The 19,259-nt window shown below is 47.1% G+C and overlaps 1 protein-coding gene across 1 annotated transcript in view; it reads left to right on the top strand.

Annotated features, from left to right (window-relative positions):
• The window catches only part of LOC105700732, a 69,579-nt gene extending 51,308 nt beyond the window's left edge, over positions 1-18,271 (top strand). Inside the window, exons 2-8 of the mRNA XM_012426917.2 lie at positions 3,309-3,444; positions 6,375-6,570; positions 7,194-7,404; positions 8,506-8,830; positions 9,753-10,019; positions 10,489-13,129; positions 13,276-18,271. Coding sequence (XP_012282340.1) covers positions 3,309-3,444; positions 6,375-6,570; positions 7,194-7,404; positions 8,506-8,830; positions 9,753-10,019; positions 10,489-13,129; positions 13,276-13,506 — 4,007 coding nt within the window. The 3' untranslated portion in view covers positions 13,507-18,271. The remainder of the gene's footprint in view (positions 1-3,308; positions 3,445-6,374; positions 6,571-7,193; positions 7,405-8,505; positions 8,831-9,752; positions 10,020-10,488; positions 13,130-13,275) is intronic.
• Positions 18,272-19,259: the final 988 nt, after the last annotated feature.

The following is a 19,259-nucleotide window of genomic DNA, read 5'->3' as shown; positions in this document are numbered from 1 at the left end:
CCGAGCTGAGAGGAGACGAGAGGAGCAAACGTTCTCCGCTTCGTTCTTGCACCTGCAACTTACAGACCTTCCCTGAAGGGACGTAAGTCACCGCGACGCTTTACGACCTTCGGCTCGGTCCGCAACCTTCGGGTCCAGGAATTGCACCTGCGGGTCCCTTTTCGGCGAAGAGGTTCCCCCTGGTGGGTGGACCTCTGCTCGGTGGACGTTGACGAAATATCGGTGGTAGGGAAAAAATCAGTAAAAATTGTCTGGGACCGATGAGGGGAAGCATCGATCTAGAAAAGGCGGCCTGATAGCGTCGCCTCCAGGAGATCGCGCGGCTCGTGGAATCTCGATTCCGAGACGGGCTTCTCTGCAATTGGGTTAACGAGCGCCTAGATAAGACGCGGAGCCGCCTCGAAGTCTGGCAGACTTTATGGCCCGAGGAGACGGAGAAAGAGATCGCTCTTCTTCTGATGTTGGTCCTTTTCGCGGGATTCCCCTTCTTATAGCCGTTTCTCGCTTCGCTCCGGGCGGGACTCCTTAACGGGAGTCGTAAAACCGGAGACTGTTTCCCGAAGGCCCGTCCGTTCTTCGACGCTTGGCTCTTCTGAGGGAAGACGTCTTTCGGATGGCACTCGGAGCAAAAAGTGGTCGCTGTCCGATACTCGTCAGCCGGTCCTAAAAACTCGCGCCTACCAAAGTCCATGGTCCTTCTTGTGGACTGAAACGAAATTTTTCAATCACGAGTGATTCGTCGGGTTCAATGGAGTCCTACCACCCGAGAGTCCGGATCGATTATCAAAGCTAAGGCACGAAGAGATATTTCGAATATTAGAATCATATGTGATCGCCTTCGCGAGTTCCTACTCTATCAATAGTGTCAACGATCGTCATCTTATCTGAATTAGTTCTGAATAGAGTTCTTGACATCGAGGTGACGTCAGGACGAAATCAGCAAATTCCAGGACGATCATTCGTCGCCTTTGTCGACGTCCTCTCCCCGCGTCGCATCCGACACGTCATCAACCAGTTTGAGTTGGGATGAGGTTCCCAGGGCGGGATCGACGTCACGAGCGACCCGAGTATTGTTTTTTTTTTTCTGGCACTGTTCCTTCCGCCGCTCGAGCAACGATCCAACCAGTCAACGTCTCGCGTCATCACCCGGTCCGGACTGCTCCCCGAGGTCGACTTCACCCACCGAGAATCGGTAGACCATTCGGCGACCGAGCATCGTCTTCGGCGATGACGAACCTCGAGCAAAGTCCAGGTCAACCAGCGATGGATTTTGCCTGGGAGCGATCCGGCTGACATGATTACCTTTCGATCGCGATCCAGCGCGCCGGTTTCCTTATAAACCGGCAGTCGGGTCTGGTTCTCCAGCTGATGGGTTTTTCTTTAAACTCAACCCCGGGGGACCTCGAAGAGAGACTAGACTCGCTCCAAGCGCCAAACGGTACCCCTTTACGAAGTCGACCAAACGTTCACTGGGATCTGACCGGACTTTTTGATCTGTCGATCCTCGGTCGGCTGCTTGCACATGGAACGATGCTCAAGAACATTAACTCCAAAAGTGCGCCAAAGTGATCATTGAACGTTAATTTCTCAAGATTTTTTGAATTCTCTGGTTCAGACAACCCCTGGAGATTGCAACAAACGACATTCAGGGGAGTCTCGATCTCAAAAAAATCTCGTTGAAAAATCTTTGCACGTAATCAATACCACTTGTCACACGTTTTTGCTTGCTGGGGTGGGATCGGACTTTTGGATCTATCGATCTACATGTCGTCAGCAAGCTTATGAGACGACGACCAAGAAAATTAACCCCGAAAGTCCGTCAAAGTGTTGGTTGAGTACTTATCTCAAGACTTCCAGATTTCTCCGGCTCCGTCGATGCCTCGGGATCGCAACGAGCGACCTTCGGGGGAGTCTCGATCCCGCAAAATCGCGCTGATTCGCTCGTAATCGACGGCATTTGCCGGACGTCTTTGTGCTCCCAAGGGCAATTCCATATCTCAGATTCGCCAATCGCGAACTGGAATCGGAATTTTCTCGACCAGCGCCGGCTGGTGACGCAGGCGATCCCTCGCCGAGATGTCTGACCTCTGATAAAGTCTAAGAAGAGGCCATTTCCGCGCGGTGCCCTTAAGGATTCTTCAAGAACAAGGATTCACCTCTAAAACGTTCCGGAGAGAACTTCTCCCGAAGTAGGTCGGACCTCGGAACGTCTCGAGAAAATTCATGTGACCCTGAAAGGTCGGCTGATGCGCCAGAAGCACTTCATGCATCACTTTTCATGAATCACGAGCTCCACGGTCAGTCCGGATCATAAACGGCGCCCTGTTTTACATATTTCCTCCGTTTCTGATTCAACCTCCATAAACACCTTTTCACGTCACTAGAAACGCGGAGAGAGAGAGGAATAAAGAACGTGGCAGGGCGAAGTATGCGAGGTAATGTATCCTTCGGACGGTAGCAGGGCATTTAACTGATAATTTATTCTCTCCGTCCACATGATTCAACTTAATGGGAGGTGATGAGGTAGGGATGTTTGGAGGTGAAATATGGTTCCTGGGTGGGTGAAGATTAACTGCCACCTTCAGTTGTTGCGGAAACGCGTCGATTCGTTTGCGTCATTCTTGCTTATGCAGCATCCATGGGCACAATACACCTACATGACGTGTTACATTTATGCCCAGCCGGCGAAACTGGCAGACTCGGTGCGTTACCTTTGTGTCTGTGGCTCCTAAAATTGCGAGGCCGTGACATTTCGTAGTGAAAAATTAATGACAGCTTTCAGATTTCATTTCGGTGGGCTACTACGATTATACGGCATCGAGGAGGTCCCTGTAATTTGCAGAACCCCAGTCTGAAATGTTTACCTCATATAAGGATTACCTCATGAACGGACGTGAGGATTCGAAGTATAATACGAGAATGTAAGATACAGGAATATGGAATAAGATAGAATGAATTCTACCTAGGCTCTCATGCTAAATCTCAAATACACCCTTATATCCTTATTAATAAAGTATAATATTAAAATTTAACTATCTCCCAACTAGTTTTCCTCCGTTTTTCTACGATGATTGGATCAATAATTACAACTCCGGAAACGCGTAGATGAATCAGAATTCGTTTGCGTTGTTTCTGCCTCTGCAGCATAGGTACATGGCGCATGATACGCCTACTTGACGTGTTATATTTATGCCAAGCCTGCGAAACTGGGAGATCGGTGCGTTACCTTTGTTTCAATGGCTTCTAAAATTACAAAGCTGTGACATTCGTTGTGAGAAATTAATAGTGGCTCTCGTGTTTCATTTCAGTGGTCTATTGCGATTACACGGCATCGGGGAGATCCCTGCAATTCCTCGAAGAGTACATCAGCAAGGAGGTGCTTCCGTGCCTTGGCGACACCCGAGCTTCGACTTCGATCTGCAGTTTACAATCATCTCTCTTCAGGTACGTACCGTAAATTACCTATGATTGCCGGTGATTTGCCGAAATCATAGCGACACTCGTCCCCGGAGTTGTCAATTGGGTTATCGCGGTCGATGTTGATGTCGTTGCCAAGGGACGTTCGTTTTGCTCCCTTAGTTCCCATCAATAGTTTCGACCTTTCGGTTCCCCTCTGGAAAAGCTGCGAAGTAAATAGTGGGAATGGATGGAGGGGAGAGAAACGAGGAACTTGTCGCAAGAAAAAAAAAAAATTGAATGTCTGTCGGAAGCAAGGTGGAGGAATAATGCGGTTTGGATAAACGAATTTTCAGTCGAGGGTCCCTTCTTAGGAGTTAATCTCGTTGAATTAGTTGGACCGGTTTGCTGCCTCGGAGTCGGTAAACCCGACAACTTGTCGAGCAACTAGTAGTTACTGTTGCAACAAGTGCGATTATTCTGCCATGTCAGCTGGGAAATTGTCTATTGGTCCCTGCAACAGCTGGTCTCGAGCTGCTCTTCCTACTTCTTTCCCTTGATTTTATTTTCTGATCACTTCACCCCCGTTAGGCCGAAATCAGCTTAATCCAGATTCGTATTTTTCCATGGTATAAATTTCATTTTATTTGCTCATTCCATTCCGCTAATTATTCTTACGTAAGCCCTGCTCTCGGAGACTGACCTCCTCGTTAACATAGGTTAGTTCCTCGTGAAGGCGAGCATGTCCCACGCGGAATAGGCAACTCCGTAATGTTTACCAATTATCTTGCCACACCAGTTCCTCCCCATTTATAGTTTCAAAATGAATTAACAATAATTGCAAGTCACGTCCTCAATCGCATTCTGTTTTATTATCAATTTTTCTCTTCGACTCGTAGAGACGATTATCCTGGATCGGTTCCTCGGCAACGTAAACATTCATAAAATAACGATCGCCACGCTTTACCATTTTTTGTGATATTCCATTTTCTCGTCGGCACCTCCAAAAGTAGCCGTCGCCGGTCAACAGTCGCGCGTACAACCCCATCGCTTCTTTCTTTCTTTTTTATTTCGAAATCAAGCACCGCGGTCATTAGCCGAGCGCTTCGCTTTGTTATTAGTTTTCCTTCTGCGCGACCGTTCCATTGTTCTCGGCCAAGCCGTGCCCGGAGGGGTGCCTCCTCGTTAACGCAGGTCGATGCTCAACGAGGGCGCGTACTCGTATGTAGGGCAACGGTTAACCCCAGCTCGTGGTGGGGTTGGTTGGTACCCCCGTCACGGAGCCGCGGGGGTGGGTCTTCCGGGCCGAGGGTGTCCCAGATCAATATCCGCCGAACGCACCGACCCTTGGTCGAGGAGTCGCCTAGGACAAAGAATCTCTCGCCGAAAAGAGTTTCCGCATTCTGCCCCCGAGCACGAGCCACGCACGTGCGTGGGCTAAGGGGAAGCAAGGTTAGGGTGTCCCCCGGGGGGGCTTTGGGGGGGTGTTTTCGGGAAACGATGGCAATCCAATGTCCCTGACCGTTCCTCGAGGACGAGGGTGACTTGGCCTCGACATTTCCCGCACCCCCTCTACCTCATGGAAATTCTGCGTATATCCTTCCATTGCTGAACTCCCCGCACCCTTAAGGGGCTGTTTTACCCCGAGTGACGCTCCACGTCGTCGTAATTTACTCTTTTGCACTTTATTACGTTTTCACCGGTACAATACGTTCCATTGCGTAATTTGTATGTTTTTTATTTTATTCGTGGTTATCTATTATGTAATTGAATCTTTTAAATTATAGTTGCGTTTGTCTTTTGATTGATCTAATCCTTTTAATCATATTTACTTTGGTATAGATACCGAACGGCTTTATCTGCGTTTTATTATTTCGGGGCGTTATTAGAAGTCGCTTGAAAGGGACTATAAATTATCCGATGAGGTAAGAAATTGCTCGAAATTGGGAATCATTGTTTTTTCTGAACGGCCTGCATTTACGTCTGTTTCGTTCCTGACGTCGGAAGTGCAGATAATTGCCCCAGGCCGAGGTGAACCGCAAATTAAACGCGCGGTTAACCTACTATCGCCTGGAGATAGTACTCGCATTATCTCCCGCGTTTGGAACACCGCGCCACAACAAGTGATTGGTAAAAAATGTTCGCGTCGACCAGAGACGCAATCTTATCACTTCCTTGCTCGTAAACCAACTTCGGCCCTCGCGAGGCTACCGCGCTTTCTATCACTCCTGCATTTATTTTACCATTCTGCATTGCGTTGGCGCATTGCATGCCTCGGAGCGCGATGCACTCGCGGTGCATCGCGACTTTCTTGTTGCGAACCTCTGCTGGACCCCCCGACCCTGGGGTCAGGTCGGGTTGGGTTAGATAGAGGACCCCAAGCCATTTTCTTTCTTTTTCTCCCCCCAGCCACTTCATCGGCCTCTACAGCGAGGGTGAAACCTCGAAATGCGAATGGCTCTGCAGTCGCTCGTTAAATGTTCACCGTTTTGGCTACTGCACTTTGTGTAGTACGTCCAAGTATTGATCACGGAGGCGAAATTTTGCCCGATATTGCCGGTCTTCGGGGTCTCTCCGTACCCTTGAATCCGAAGGATAACGAGAGTCTGGGTTAGGAATTTTCATTATTTTTTAAGCAGCTGAACGATTCCCGGAATTCCTTCAAGTCGCGTAGCTTTTATCGACCTCCGAGATACCTTCTGGAATAATTTCGGGAATTTGTTGAAAGTAGTCGTGCAGTTTTCTGATTAAGCTCTGAAAAGTTGCGGGGAAAATTCCTGGCGTTTTCAAAGTGGATCTTTTGATTAAGTTTTAAAGAACCTTGGGGAACAATTCCAGGAGCTTTCGCAAGAGCTCTTTCAGCTCCCCAGGCTTATAAATGTCGTAGAGAAATGTTTAGGTGCCTGTTCACCTTTAACTCGGCTTCTTGAATCCCTCGGCCTTAACCTAAGCCCTTAACCACCGACGAACTATTCCAGACACGAGGCAAGAGACATCGTTAGGCATTCCGTGGGTGCAGGCGAACAGGATGCAGTTTTGTTCACGGGTCACGGAACGGCCGGTGCCCTTAGAACCCTTCTTCGCCATCTGGACCTATCCGAGTCCACGGTGGTCTTCGTGGGGCCCTTTGAACACCACGCGAACCTAAGACCCTGGAGAGAATACGGAGTCAAGGTGAGAAACAAACCCCTCGATAAATGAAATTGTGATCTTCGGATCCACAATATAAAATATATAAGGTTGCCCTATAAGTACGTCCGTTTTCTGGATGGAAAAAATCTTGCTTACTCTCGATAATGCTACATGCCTATGAAGTCACATCCCCGTGCCGAAATATTTTTGAAGTCTCATTAGGTCTTCCTACAAGGAATTTGTTTACAAATTATACATTTATACACAATTTCATACAAATTTATAGAAATTGTAAATTTGTTAATAAATAGTGTTCTGATATTAGGAGGTTAATATCTGAAAATTTCGCGTTATATCGGTTTTCTTTTGGCTTGAACAACAAACATGTCTATAGAGGGTTAAGAAATAAAATTCATCAATATTAATCATTAATATGTTCTCCTTCGCTGTTTACGACTTCTTCCCAGCATTCGGGGAGTTTTTCAATTCCTCGCTTAGAAACAATAATACGATAAAATGTTGAATCTTTAATCGTGACGAACTTATGGGTCATTCGTGCTGAAAAAGATTTAGTTAAAGATATTTGTTATGTTTCGAAATTTCAACTTCGCCCTCGATTATCGGTCTTGTCTCGTATTCGAAGCTGATGTCACGATTGCTTGCAGATCGTCCGCATCGCGGAGACCAAGGAAGGTTTTCTGGATTTGAATGACCTGGAACGCAAGCTCATCAACGAAAGAGCCTCCGGTGCATCGCAAATGGTGGGATGTTTCAGTGCAGCGAGCTGCATCACCGGCGTGCTCGCCGACGACGTGGCCACGACCTTACTCCTGCACCAGCACGGTGCCCTCGGGATCTGGGACTACACGTCAGCCGGTGGGTCACCTCTCGTCCCAGAATCCGGAGCGAGCCTCGGCCGCTCCTTTCGCGGCCTGACCGCGTCAGCGAATCGCTCGCAATTTATTCCCGAGTTTCTGCCGAAGAGCCGATAAAACCTTACGGAATATCCAATAATTAGAGAACGATCTCGTGCCCTCGGAATAACTGCAACTAATTCAGGGTCACCTTAAAAAGAACGGCTCGAGTTTGATCTTGATCCGCACTTTTGTTCTTAGAGCCTCTTAGTGTAAGTCAAACAGGTTTCGGGATAGTATAGAAAGAAGTGACTTTCAGAAAACGTTTCTACTTTAGACCTTAAAGTTGCAAACATTTCCATTCGTTCTACTTGTTGGCCTAAAGTAGGATTCAATTCGTATTGAGTTGGATGTATAAGATGAAAAGTAGGAATTAAAGAGTGGAATTGGAGAAAAAGGGAGCTTACATAGGTTATGCTCAATTCATAGGTGTCAGATCGACGGAAGTTAAATATTTAAATTAGTTTAATTGACGTTAGCGTATGTGAGGTACTGGGAACGATATTTATGGTTAATATGGTTGATCACATTATTGGCCGGCGAAATTAATCTCACATTACCGTAATGGATCTACATCAGCCCGGAAGCTATTTTAGCGATATTTTCAGTCTCTCCTGGGGCTCTTTCCTTGATTTATAGGAAAAATCATGGAGAGAAAAAGTGAAAGGTGTAGATATTCTTTGAAAATGCCTTTGATAACTATCGACCTTGGGGTACCGTATCTCCATATATCGGAATCGGTTACTACGAGGCACGTACCTTGGCTGAGTCGCTGACGCGCGAGGCGATTCGCTGGCCTTATATCCTCTATGTGCACACAGCTAGCTATCTTGGTAATTATGCCGGCTAAATTGCATCCGTGAGGCCTAATTGTGGCTGTGACAAGCTCAAGTCTGGTCTAGAACAAGTTCTAGACCAGACTTTATATCGCTCTAGAAAGACATTCCGCTGATTAATTCAGGTTGTATCATGAATATATCGCCCCACTTTCAAATCGCCAGGATATTTTACGATTTCTTATAATACGGGTTTTTAAGGTCTTATGAATTTCTTAAATTTTCAGCTCCCTACGTTCAGATGGACATGAATCCTCATCTGCCGGGGGTGGGGGAGACCGCGGTCCATAAAGATGCGATGATCTTCGCCGGTCACAAGTTCATCGGGGGTGTACAGTCCCCGGGGGTGGTGGTCATGAAGAAGTCCTTGATGAGGGAGGAGTTCAGTCCCGAGGACACGAAGGATTCCCATAGGTATCTGCGGGATCCAGAACTCAGGGAGGAGAGCGGAACCGCTGCGGTCGTAGAGACCATCCGCTGCGGATTGGCCGTCCAGCTTAAGGAGAACGTCTCCCCCCACGCGATCGTCGCTCGACAGGACAAGATATCAAAGTAAGATCCCGTTCCATCTCCTTCCTTTTCGTTCGATTTCCGTCTTTTGCCGTAAATCTTTTCGACGACGTTAAAATTGCGGGACGCTCGATGAACTCGCAGGTGCTCCCGATGATGGTCTTCAGAGTGCTCATAAACTACATCGCCTTTTCAGATATTCTGAAGATATTTTGGAACAGCAATGTTGAGGAACTGATAGTAATAACCCGCTCTTGGTACAATTAGTAATTTCGTTAATCGCGACTACTGTCAAAATAAGAAGTCTGTATTCATCGATAGGAAGCATCTAGTCAAATTCGTCCATTAAGGTATCGAAATAAGATTCGGATCTTTTAGATCTAATCAATGGCATAGATAGGATGAAACTAGGGCTGAAAAGTTGCACAGGTGGGGTGGTCTACGTTTTGCCTTGCAGAATCTTGGTATTCGTGCAGATTTCTCCCTCGCCATCGTTTGCGCCACAGAAACAGGAAGCGGCGTTCATCTTTCTCCTCTCTAGCTGCCAGTCTTCGGGGTTTTAGGCTCTTTATAAATATCCGGAAAAAAAATACTTGGCCAAATGGAGCCTGGGCCAGGATGACGAGGGCGAGGTTCGGCGAAATCTCGAAATAAAAATGGCACCTCGTGCCAGCAACCGTGCCTTGTCCTTCGATTCGTTCTACACGTGGGTTGCCCAAAAGACGCCTCCGCCATGTTTAATGGGCCGTTTCGTCTGCCCACGCGTGAACTTCGGGGTCGACGGAACGACAAGGCGTTAATGGCTACTTCGACGGTGCAGCGTCACTCAAAAAGATTCGATATTTTGGGAAAAACGATTCCCGAAATGAAACGTTCCGATGTCCCCTTCCGTCGTTGCTATGTATCCTTCATCTATTTTTATCACTCCCCATTTACTTTTCCCTAACGATACTATTTTTTATAGGCAAGTTCTGGCCCACGTCAGGACCATCCCCGAATTGATCCTCCTCGGCAGCACCTCGCAAAACGTCAAGAGGCTTCCGATATTTTCCTTCATGGTTCGGCACCCTCGAGGGACGTTCCTGCACCACAATTTTGTTTGCGCCGTCCTCAACGACGTTTTCGGAGTCCAGGCTCGAGGGGGATGTGCTTGTACCGGTCAATATGCTCACGATTTGATGGGCATCGATGAAAAATTGGCGAAAGAGTACGAGACGATCCTTCTGGCAAAGTAAGTTTGTTTCTAATCCTAATTCATAATATTGGAGAAATAACCGGTCTAATTAACAGTTCTACGGAACTCTTAACAAATTTTAAATGGTTGAATGCAAATGTTTCGGACCCTCTGGATTAACTTTTACAGACCTGAGGTCTCACAGATCCGACTAGACTCGGCTATAGGCCTCATCCTGTTTACTCTCCACACTTCCTCTTCACTCTTTTTACTAATACAATCTTTCCATAATCCTTGTTAAGTTTATTCAGATACTGCAATGCTTAACCTTCCCTAAAAGACTTCAATACTTACTTCCATACAGTTTAGCTATTGTTTGCACTTTGAAGTGAAAATATTGAGGTGGTTTCTAAGACCACGGATCTATTTTCATGATACCGAACAACGTGCCTATTGTTATGGATTATGATTATCGAAATAGATCGTGGAGGTTGGAGAAGAAACGAAAACGAATCTTTTCTTCCAGTGGAAGCGGTTCCGAGGCAGGAGACATGAATGCAGAGATGCTGAGGCCAGGGTTCGCCAGGTTATCCTTTCCCTACTTCATGTCCGAGGCGGAAGTGGCTTTCATCCTGGAAGCGCTGAAGATGGTCGCCACCGAGGGCTGGAAGTTGCTACCTCAGTACGTGCTGAACCCTGACACCGGAGAGTGGAGGCACCACACGAACAGCGTCTTCAAGGACAGGAAATGGTTGGGTTCGATAAGGTACACGGACGGGAAGATGAACACATCCGAGAGAAGAGTTTCCGGTCCTGGAGTATTCCCCCAGAGCTACAGCGACTGCCTGCAGACCGCCAGGAACATTTTCAACAGGGCTAGAAAGATGGCTCAAAGATACCCGCTGCAGGTGGATCACAGCGAAACCTTCACGGAACGAACGGAAGCCCTGAGATGGTTCATCCTACCCAACGAGGCGCAGGATTTGCTACTGGGCAACTCCCAGAACGTTAAACAGGACGTTCCCTTTAATCCCGTGACCTACAGATTGGGATATGGATCACTGGACATGGGAGCCAACGGCCTGCTGCTGGCAAATGGGATCCGAAGGTTGAACAGCGACATTCCGCGAACCGGAAACGTGCCCATAACCCCGAATTCACCACGGCACCATAGTTTGCCCATGTTGACCAAGTCACTAGCCGGGGCGATCCCGGATTACAGGAAGAAGTCGAGCGAGTTGGGCCAGGGTCCTCAAGGTGTTTCCCCAAGGTCCACCAGATCAACCGCTTCGCCGCCGCTGACCAACCAGTTGTCTCTCCCTGAATACAGCAGTTCTGGAGTCGTTGTGGGGTCCAATGGGCACAGATCGCCCGCCACTTGTCCCAGTTCTCCAATGCCGGTCAGATTCGCCGTCGGCGAAGCGGTCACTCCAGCAATGTTGGGTACACCAGCAGTGACTCAACTGATCGCTAGTGAACAAAATATCCCTGGAAGAGCCAGATGCAATTCCCTGGGCAGCACCGGGACCGCGCCACCTATTCTGAGTCCTCAGACCATGGCCAGTTTAGGCATCAGCACTAATTCTAGACACAGGCATTGTAGTTGCAGCAGTCAGACGGAGCTGAACTCCCTGGAGTATGAAAGTGGCAGTCCGACCCATTCTTTGGGACACGTCACGTCGACCAGCAGCTCCGACATGAGGGTTGGTAGGTCGTCGCCGGTTTCTAACTTGTCCCAGAGCTCGGACGACCTGCACGCCTACCTGAAGGAAGTGACTAAGGAGTTGGCCACGGAGATCAAGTCCGAGATCCGTGAGGTCATCTCCAAGGTGGACGACGTTCTCTCCGAGACGAACACATCGGAGAACACGCCGCAGCACCACTCGAGGAGCCACTCGGCGAACCACTCGGAGGATAAACAGGACTCCTTCTCGGCGAGCGACATTGCGGAGTACCTGATGGAGTTCTCTAAGGAGATGGCCAGCGAGGTCAAATCCGAGATCAGGTGCATGGTGAACGCTGTGGACGGGCTGCACAGGTTCTCTCCCGACACCCCTGTGTCCAACGGATCTTCCAATGGGCACGGCTCCCCGGAAAGGACTCTGCCCAAGACGGGACCTGTAGGGAAACTTAGCGAACTCTCCCAGGAGAGCAAGATGTCCAGCGAGTGCTCTTCCGACGAGACCGTCATCTACGTGATCAAACCACGGGAAGCCGAAGGCAAGACCGACGACGAAGATCACAGTGGCGCAGAAATCGACATGAAGGCCCTACCCAAGATTTACTCGACCATCAATTCCGTCAGTTCCCAGGATAGCGGGATCAATCTGTCGTTCCACGAGAGTGACAGGTCCGTGGATTCAGAGCTGCGTAGAAGCAGCAGTGCCGAGTCCAACTCTAATGGATGTAGAAGACTTAGAATCTCCGGCAAAGGGAAACAAGCTAGGGTGGACGACCTCTCCGAAGATGAGAAGATGGTCTCCGAGTGTTCCGGCCTGGAGGAAGACGATGAAGCCTCCACCACTGGAAGTCTTCCCGAAGACAGGACCAACCCCCAGTGGCACTGTCCACCTAAGAATATCTGGAAACCTGCGGTGGAAGCTATGCAGGAGTTCGATATGATTCGCGACAACGACAGGGTTCTGGTGTGCCTTTCCGGGAGTCAGAGCTCTCTGGCTGTTCTTCACACTCTGCATCAATATCGATTCTATGTCAGGTCAAAAGGCATCAACTTTGAGATCGGCGCCGCAACTATTGATAACGGTGGACAAGACCCCCTTAAGTCCATGGTTTACCTGAAGTCCTTGGAGGTCCCATACTTTTTTGAAGAACAGGCTGCTTCTACCGTTGACGACGAGCCCAGGGATGCTCAATCCTGTAGTTTCTCCGTAAGAACTGTCAGAGCTAAGCTGTATTCGGTAGCCAAGCAACACGGATACAACGTCCTTGCGCTGGGTCAACACTTAGACGACCTCACCGAGGGCTTCCTCTCGTCGGTCTTCCACAACGGCAAGCTCAGGACCATGAAGGCCCACTACTACATTCGCGAACAGGACCTTAGAGTCGTCAGACCCTTTGTCTATGTCAGAGAGAAGGCGTTGCGACAATTCGTTGACAGCAGAAAACTGCCGCTTATTAAAAACGACACCAACGAAGATCTTGCTCAGGTAAATACAGATCGCTTTTTTTAGGAATACTTCATTTTCGCTTTACCGTATCTTGAGGTACAATTGTAACTTGCATCTACACTGTGAATGGGTTACTTAGCATATGATAGCTAGAATGGGGTTTCGAGGTATAACTATTTTTACAGAAGCGCCAGATGAACAAGGAGCTGATAGCCCAGCAGGAGCAAGTGTTTCCCAGGTTGTACTGGTCCTTGAGATCAGCCCTGCAGCCTCTGATCCTAGCTCGAGGTCAGAACAGCGAGGTGTCTCTGCAGAAAAGACACCGGCGTCCCAGGACGAATTCCTTCACCTCAACTCCCGTGTCTTCTAATCATCGGCTTCATGATAGCGAGACCGATGAAGAGCCGGTCCTCTGAGGAACCTTTTCGCAGGACCATCGACGCCCTGCAGAGCTTTCGGCGAGACCTCGTCGAGGTCGGCGAGCACTTTTGCGCGTGCCGCAGTTGTCGCTCAGCGACGACTAAGACCTCTTCGTGGATGTATCGGAGCGCACGGCTTCCCTACTTCACTCTGAAGACCACCTTGAAGAGTAGATGACGAGACGTGTCGCCGCTTCCATTCAGTGTCTGGAGTCCTTTCTGGCACGGACTCGATTTTTTTGTGAGATGGAAGACGCGACTGCCTCGTTGCTTGGGAGATAATCGAGAGAACTGATAACCGATTTGCACTGGGACATTTCAGCTCGTGACGGTCTCAGTCTAGGTGCTGGACCAGGTGCCGATTTGCAGCCTGCAGCACAGTCATGCTTGCCGCTTGCTCGCTTATAGTTAGCGAGACTGAATTCGTTTTTACTTGTCAATAGGACGGAGAAGATGGGAAGAACCTTTTGGAGCAGCTTCTTTAGGCTGCGGTATCTCCGAAGAACCTATTCGGCTCACGATTTATATCGAATTGACAATATCTACCTTGAGGTGGTCCTTTTAACGAACGCTTGGTTTACTGGCGAGGGGGTTAGTTAAAGAGGAGAGCGACCCGGATGTTCAATATCGCGAGATGGGACTAATTGAATTCAGGCAGAGGAAGTCACGTGAGCTTTTCCTCAAGAGACCAGCACTAGGACCAGATGCTGCCGAGCCTCAAGTTGCCGATAGTCGATCGCTGATCGGCGATCGCAAGAAGGAATTCTTCGATTGGGAGAGAGAGATGTTCGCATCTCTCTTATAGAGATCAGCACTAGGACCAGTTGTTGCTGATCGTCGATCGCTAATCGATTGCAAAAGTAAATTCCTGGATTCTTGAGTCGCGTAAGTCTCCCTTCCATGGATTGGAGCAAGAACCAGCTGATCCTGAATCATCGATCGCTGATCGTTGATCAATTCGAAAAGGGTGCCACTGTAATCGCGGAGAGTCTCAGTTTTCTCCTGGAGTTCCGCACTGGGATCAGTTGCTGAGACCTCAATGGCTGATCGGTGATAGGTAATTTATGATTACCCGTCCCTAATCACTGATCAAGACCGTAACAACCGGTCGAACATACTTAATTAATTACCGCGTGGAATTAAGAGCACGCGAGACGGAAGAGCTGTCGTAATGTGATTTCTTTTATACCGATTTTTTCCGTTCTCTTTTCCCCGTTGGAGTTAGATTAACATTTTTATATGCTAATTTCTAATCGCCTGCGATTTCTTAGTTGTCGCTGCGCGCGCATCCCTAGCGAGAGGCTACTGTCCCATTTATCCGACTTCTCGTATGTGTATGTATGTATACATATATACCGGTACATATTATTACACGCAGTTGGACATGTATACATATTATGATTATTATTATTATTACGTATCTATAGGACACGTTTTGTACTCCTAAATTATTATTAGCTGGTAAGGCTAAGTCACGAGCGCAGACTTAGTTTCGCTCGCCGAATTCCGGGGAACTCGAATTTCCGGACACTTTCGAGCCTCGTGCGTTTCACAAGGGTCTAATTGTTAGTACTTTTTATTTGCAATTAGCCGCAACGAGCACAGCTCCATTGCCGATCGTTGGATTTCTTCGTTTCGAGGAAAACGCGGACTCGAAAGTGTCAACTTCAGCTTCGATTTTTGACAGAATTAAGGAAGTGAGCCAATGATTTTCGAATGCGAGTCCGAATTTCATAGCAGATACTTTGGGCGGAATTATGTACTTCACTTGTCGGCATTGACGTAGATTGAGTTACTGAGATGATTAATGATTACGGTTGTTGTTAAAGCATTCGATACGAGGAGGAAATTATGCTCCCACGTATTTATACAAGAGTTTTTCCAGTCGAATAAGTATGTTCTCGAAATAAATGTCGCACCTTGGACAGCGATATTTCTTGAAGATTTCGTGTTGCCGATTGTTATCGTCAGGGTATTTTTAACGATTTTACCACATTTTGAACTCGACCCTGCCGACTTTCGTACAATTTTCTCAAAACTACCACTCGAGTCCTTAACATTTTTAGAAGGACTAATTTTGCTGGAAAAATTCATTCAGATGGAGTTACCAATTGATTCGCCATCCCGTTTCGAGTGTTTCAACGACGACCTCGGTCGATCGTTTCAAAATTAATTTTCGGACGATTCGACTTGATTCAACAAGCTCGTATGTGCTCTCTCTTCTTCAAGAAGTCAAATGGGATGGGATTTTTTGAGCCCATATCGATGAGCAGATTTAGTAATAATTCTGATTCGGTCAACGAAATACTGCGGAGTACTATTTACAATAATTGCAATCGAAGCGACGATTCATTAAAATACCGTTAAATTGACGATGGGTATGATTGTTCAGCGTTAAGTCATGGATCGCACTTTTCGATCAGACTATTGCGTACATGCGTCTGCTCCAGAAATTTTCATTTTATCCAATTATGCGATTGCCAGAATAATTAAAAAAAAAAAGAAAAAAAAGAGAGAATACTGCATCCTGTACATATATTTCAGTAGTTTAAATGATAGCCGCAGAACGGCAGCAGCGAATGATACACTGCCGGCGAAACTTTCTCCACCGCTTTGCGGAATCATTTTGGCGGAGGTTTTTTTACTTTATACTTACATTATGAAGTGAACTTCTATGGCTATTAGCCGCGGTAGTTGAACTTAGCATAAAAGAGATATGTCACGCAGAACAGGATACACAGGTCGTGGACCGATCGGATGCGTGTTTCTATCAGGACGTGATCGATAAAGGGAACTTTTTTAATCGAGTAGTGCCTATCAGAGGATTCGATCACGAAGATGTTTATGATCGGCCGATCGGAATACCATGATTATGTGAAAAAGGTCGTAAAATGTGGAGCAAAGTGAACCTTGAAATCACCTGCAGCCAACGTGGAACATCATCTACAGCCGAGCATATATATCAAACTTGCGAGCTTTGCTTCGTGCTGCGCACTTACCTTTAATTCTTCTCTCGAGCACAATAAATTGTGCCGCGCGGTATGCAAATGCAAGATCGGCATTTGCATAGATCCACACCGTGCGAATAATTCTCCGGAAATTCGTGCGAATCTCATTCTCATCCCTAAGGGCATTTCGGTGGATTTTCATTGCCGCCCATTATGATCCACGGTGCCGTGTGCGTTTTCAGGAAATCTGTGCTTTGACCTGGTTATGTTTGTGCAATGTATCGACAATTGCATTAGATCGGCTTCGAATTATCGAATTTCGCCTCGAGTTTCAAACCTTTGAACGCTAAGAATTACTTCTGATAACGATCGCTGATCCGCGCGTTTTCGGGTGAGTTTTTGAAAGCTTATTTGACAATATCCTTTTTTTATCCGTTTTGTATTAACGTCTGAAAGGGGATGTGTTAAAATATGAGCGAATGCAGACAATGAGAAGCTTACAATCAGACGGCGATTTTTTCGGGAGTGAATCCTGGCCCTTTCTTGCGGTCGGAAAGGGTGCGTTCGTGGCTCTGAAATTCGAGGAAATTCCCGATAAGATACCGAAATTTATGTTCACGGACACGCAGATGAATATTATTCTTTGCGTTTTGCGAATCGTAAACAAAACGTAAATAAATAATCGAAGCGAGGAGTCGCAAAGGACGATTCGCGCGGTGCGAGTCGAGGCAGGATTACTCTTGCAATTGTCTAGTTACCGCCTATTCGTAGCCGCTAGAGGATAGGTAGATTAGCGTAAAGTAAAGGAAAAAATGAAAAACGAGTGATCCCATCTGTAGCTTCTACCTGGACGACCTAGAAATAAGACGATAAGAGATAATGGCCGACGCGTTTCTCCGGACGCCGGGTCCTTCTCGCCCTCTTTTCTCTTTTTTACTCGGAAAACGACGTCCACGACACTTTTCCGACCTCGGTCGGGTGAAAGTGCATTTCTCGAAAAAGAGAGAAATAAATTAACCTACGAGGAAAACGTATGCCAGTAAATTTGATGGTGGTCTAATCGGTTCTTGAGAAGCACGGTCGAACGGAGAAATCCACGGCGACGGAGAGACGTCGAAAGGACTTTCGTAAAAAGGATAGGTTCCTTTCAGGGGTTTTCGGAAAGGAGAAACCGACACGAGCGACATCTGGTCATCATTCTCGTTATTCGAATTAACAGAGTGGCCACTTTTTACGCCGCAATTTTTCTCGAGAAAGGGGAACAAAAATTGGAGAATGTGGAGCCCGGGATGAAGAGCTCTTTCCTCTTCTTTTCCGAAAATTCCGCAATCGCGAGTCGCGTCGCGCAGGACGTGCAATTGTGGATGTTCTGCTCCATGTACTCGGTCTATTTTTTTTCTGTTAGTTTCTTCTCGGACGATTCGTTCAGTGGAAAGGCAAAAAAAAATGAACGTTGACCTTTGCAGCTGATCGCTGTTCGAGCTATTTGTTAAATAAATGACCTGATTAGCATTAGAGCGGTCGCTTTTCCAAATTTCTGGCGTCGGCTGATAACGGGGAAAGGTCGCATGCGATTTCATTAAACGAATCTGTCTTCGATTAATTATTTTGTTATGATTATTATTAATGTTATTATTATTACCGGTTTCAAGACGTCAGAGCTCGCGACGAAGTGGATAACCATGTATAACCAGATATTACTATCCTGCGAATTATTACGGATAGATATTATATTTTCTGAGAGTTACGAAAGTATATTGTTACTGTAAAGATATGTAAGTTTATTTATCGCTAATAAAAAGAAACGAGTAAAACTCCTGACTGACCTTATTAGCTGGACCCTTTGAAGTTGCGAAGTATTATCATTTTTAAGCAGAGATTAACGAGTACAATACGATGCGATATGGGCGAAATTTAATATCAAGTCAGCGAGAAGAACAAAAATCATGTACGTAAAAGTCAGCATTAAATTATCAATGAATATTCATCCATGTAGCGTCTTTCTTTGCCCCGATGACGAATATCGGCATTTCAGGAACCGTGTTTCTATAATTTTCACGAAATATTAATGGGTGACACCAGAAATGAGTTGGGAGAATGCTCACGGGCAGAGTCGCGTGTTATCGATCGTTCTCGAGCGTTTGTAGAGCGTTTTCGAGCGTTTTCAAGCGCTATCGAGTGTAAAAACGGTACCCACCCTTCCCTTCTTTCAGAATTTGAACTTGCGACACGTACGTTACACCTGACGTCACACCGACTACGTCAAGCTATGTTGTTGGGTATCTCCTTCCATCTAGGTTCTATTTGTTCCCTTGGAAACATTTATTATTTTTTTTATTAATTTCCGTAGCTTATAAAAATTGTATGTAAAGTATAACTCAACTCTCGAGCACAAACGTTGTAGTTTCGCCTGTATTATTTGCGGATAAAATAAATAAGGTAAGTGAAAGGTAAACTCAAAGAGCGCGCTACGAGTGTTCTTCCATTACCATCAAAAGCGAGCCACCAACGGCGACTGGTAGATGGAACCGCCATCGCGAATGTGCGAGACCCTACCAGAAATTCGTTGTGCCGCCCTTTCCAGAGATCCTTCAGAGATCATCCCAGATATGAGCAGAGATGAGTTGGGAGATTGCCCACGGGCAGGGTGGCGCGATCGCATCCTGTGCTGCCCTCTGGTTTCGTACGTTAGCTTACACCGTTTTTGCCCCCAAGGGCGGCGCAACGAATTTATGGTAGGAGCTCGCGCACTCGCGATGGCGGTACTATCTACCAGTCACCGTTGGCGGCTCACGTACTCGT

The sequence above is a fragment of the Orussus abietinus genome, unplaced genomic scaffold, assembly GCF_000612105.2.
Source record: "Orussus abietinus isolate OABI.00-Male unplaced genomic scaffold, Oabi_2.0 scaffold363, whole genome shotgun sequence".
In the NCBI taxonomy this organism is placed as follows: Eukaryota; Metazoa; Arthropoda; class Insecta; order Hymenoptera; family Orussidae; genus Orussus; species Orussus abietinus.
Note: the sequence above shows the minus strand (reverse complement) of the source record. Positions and strands in the feature narration are given on the sequence as shown.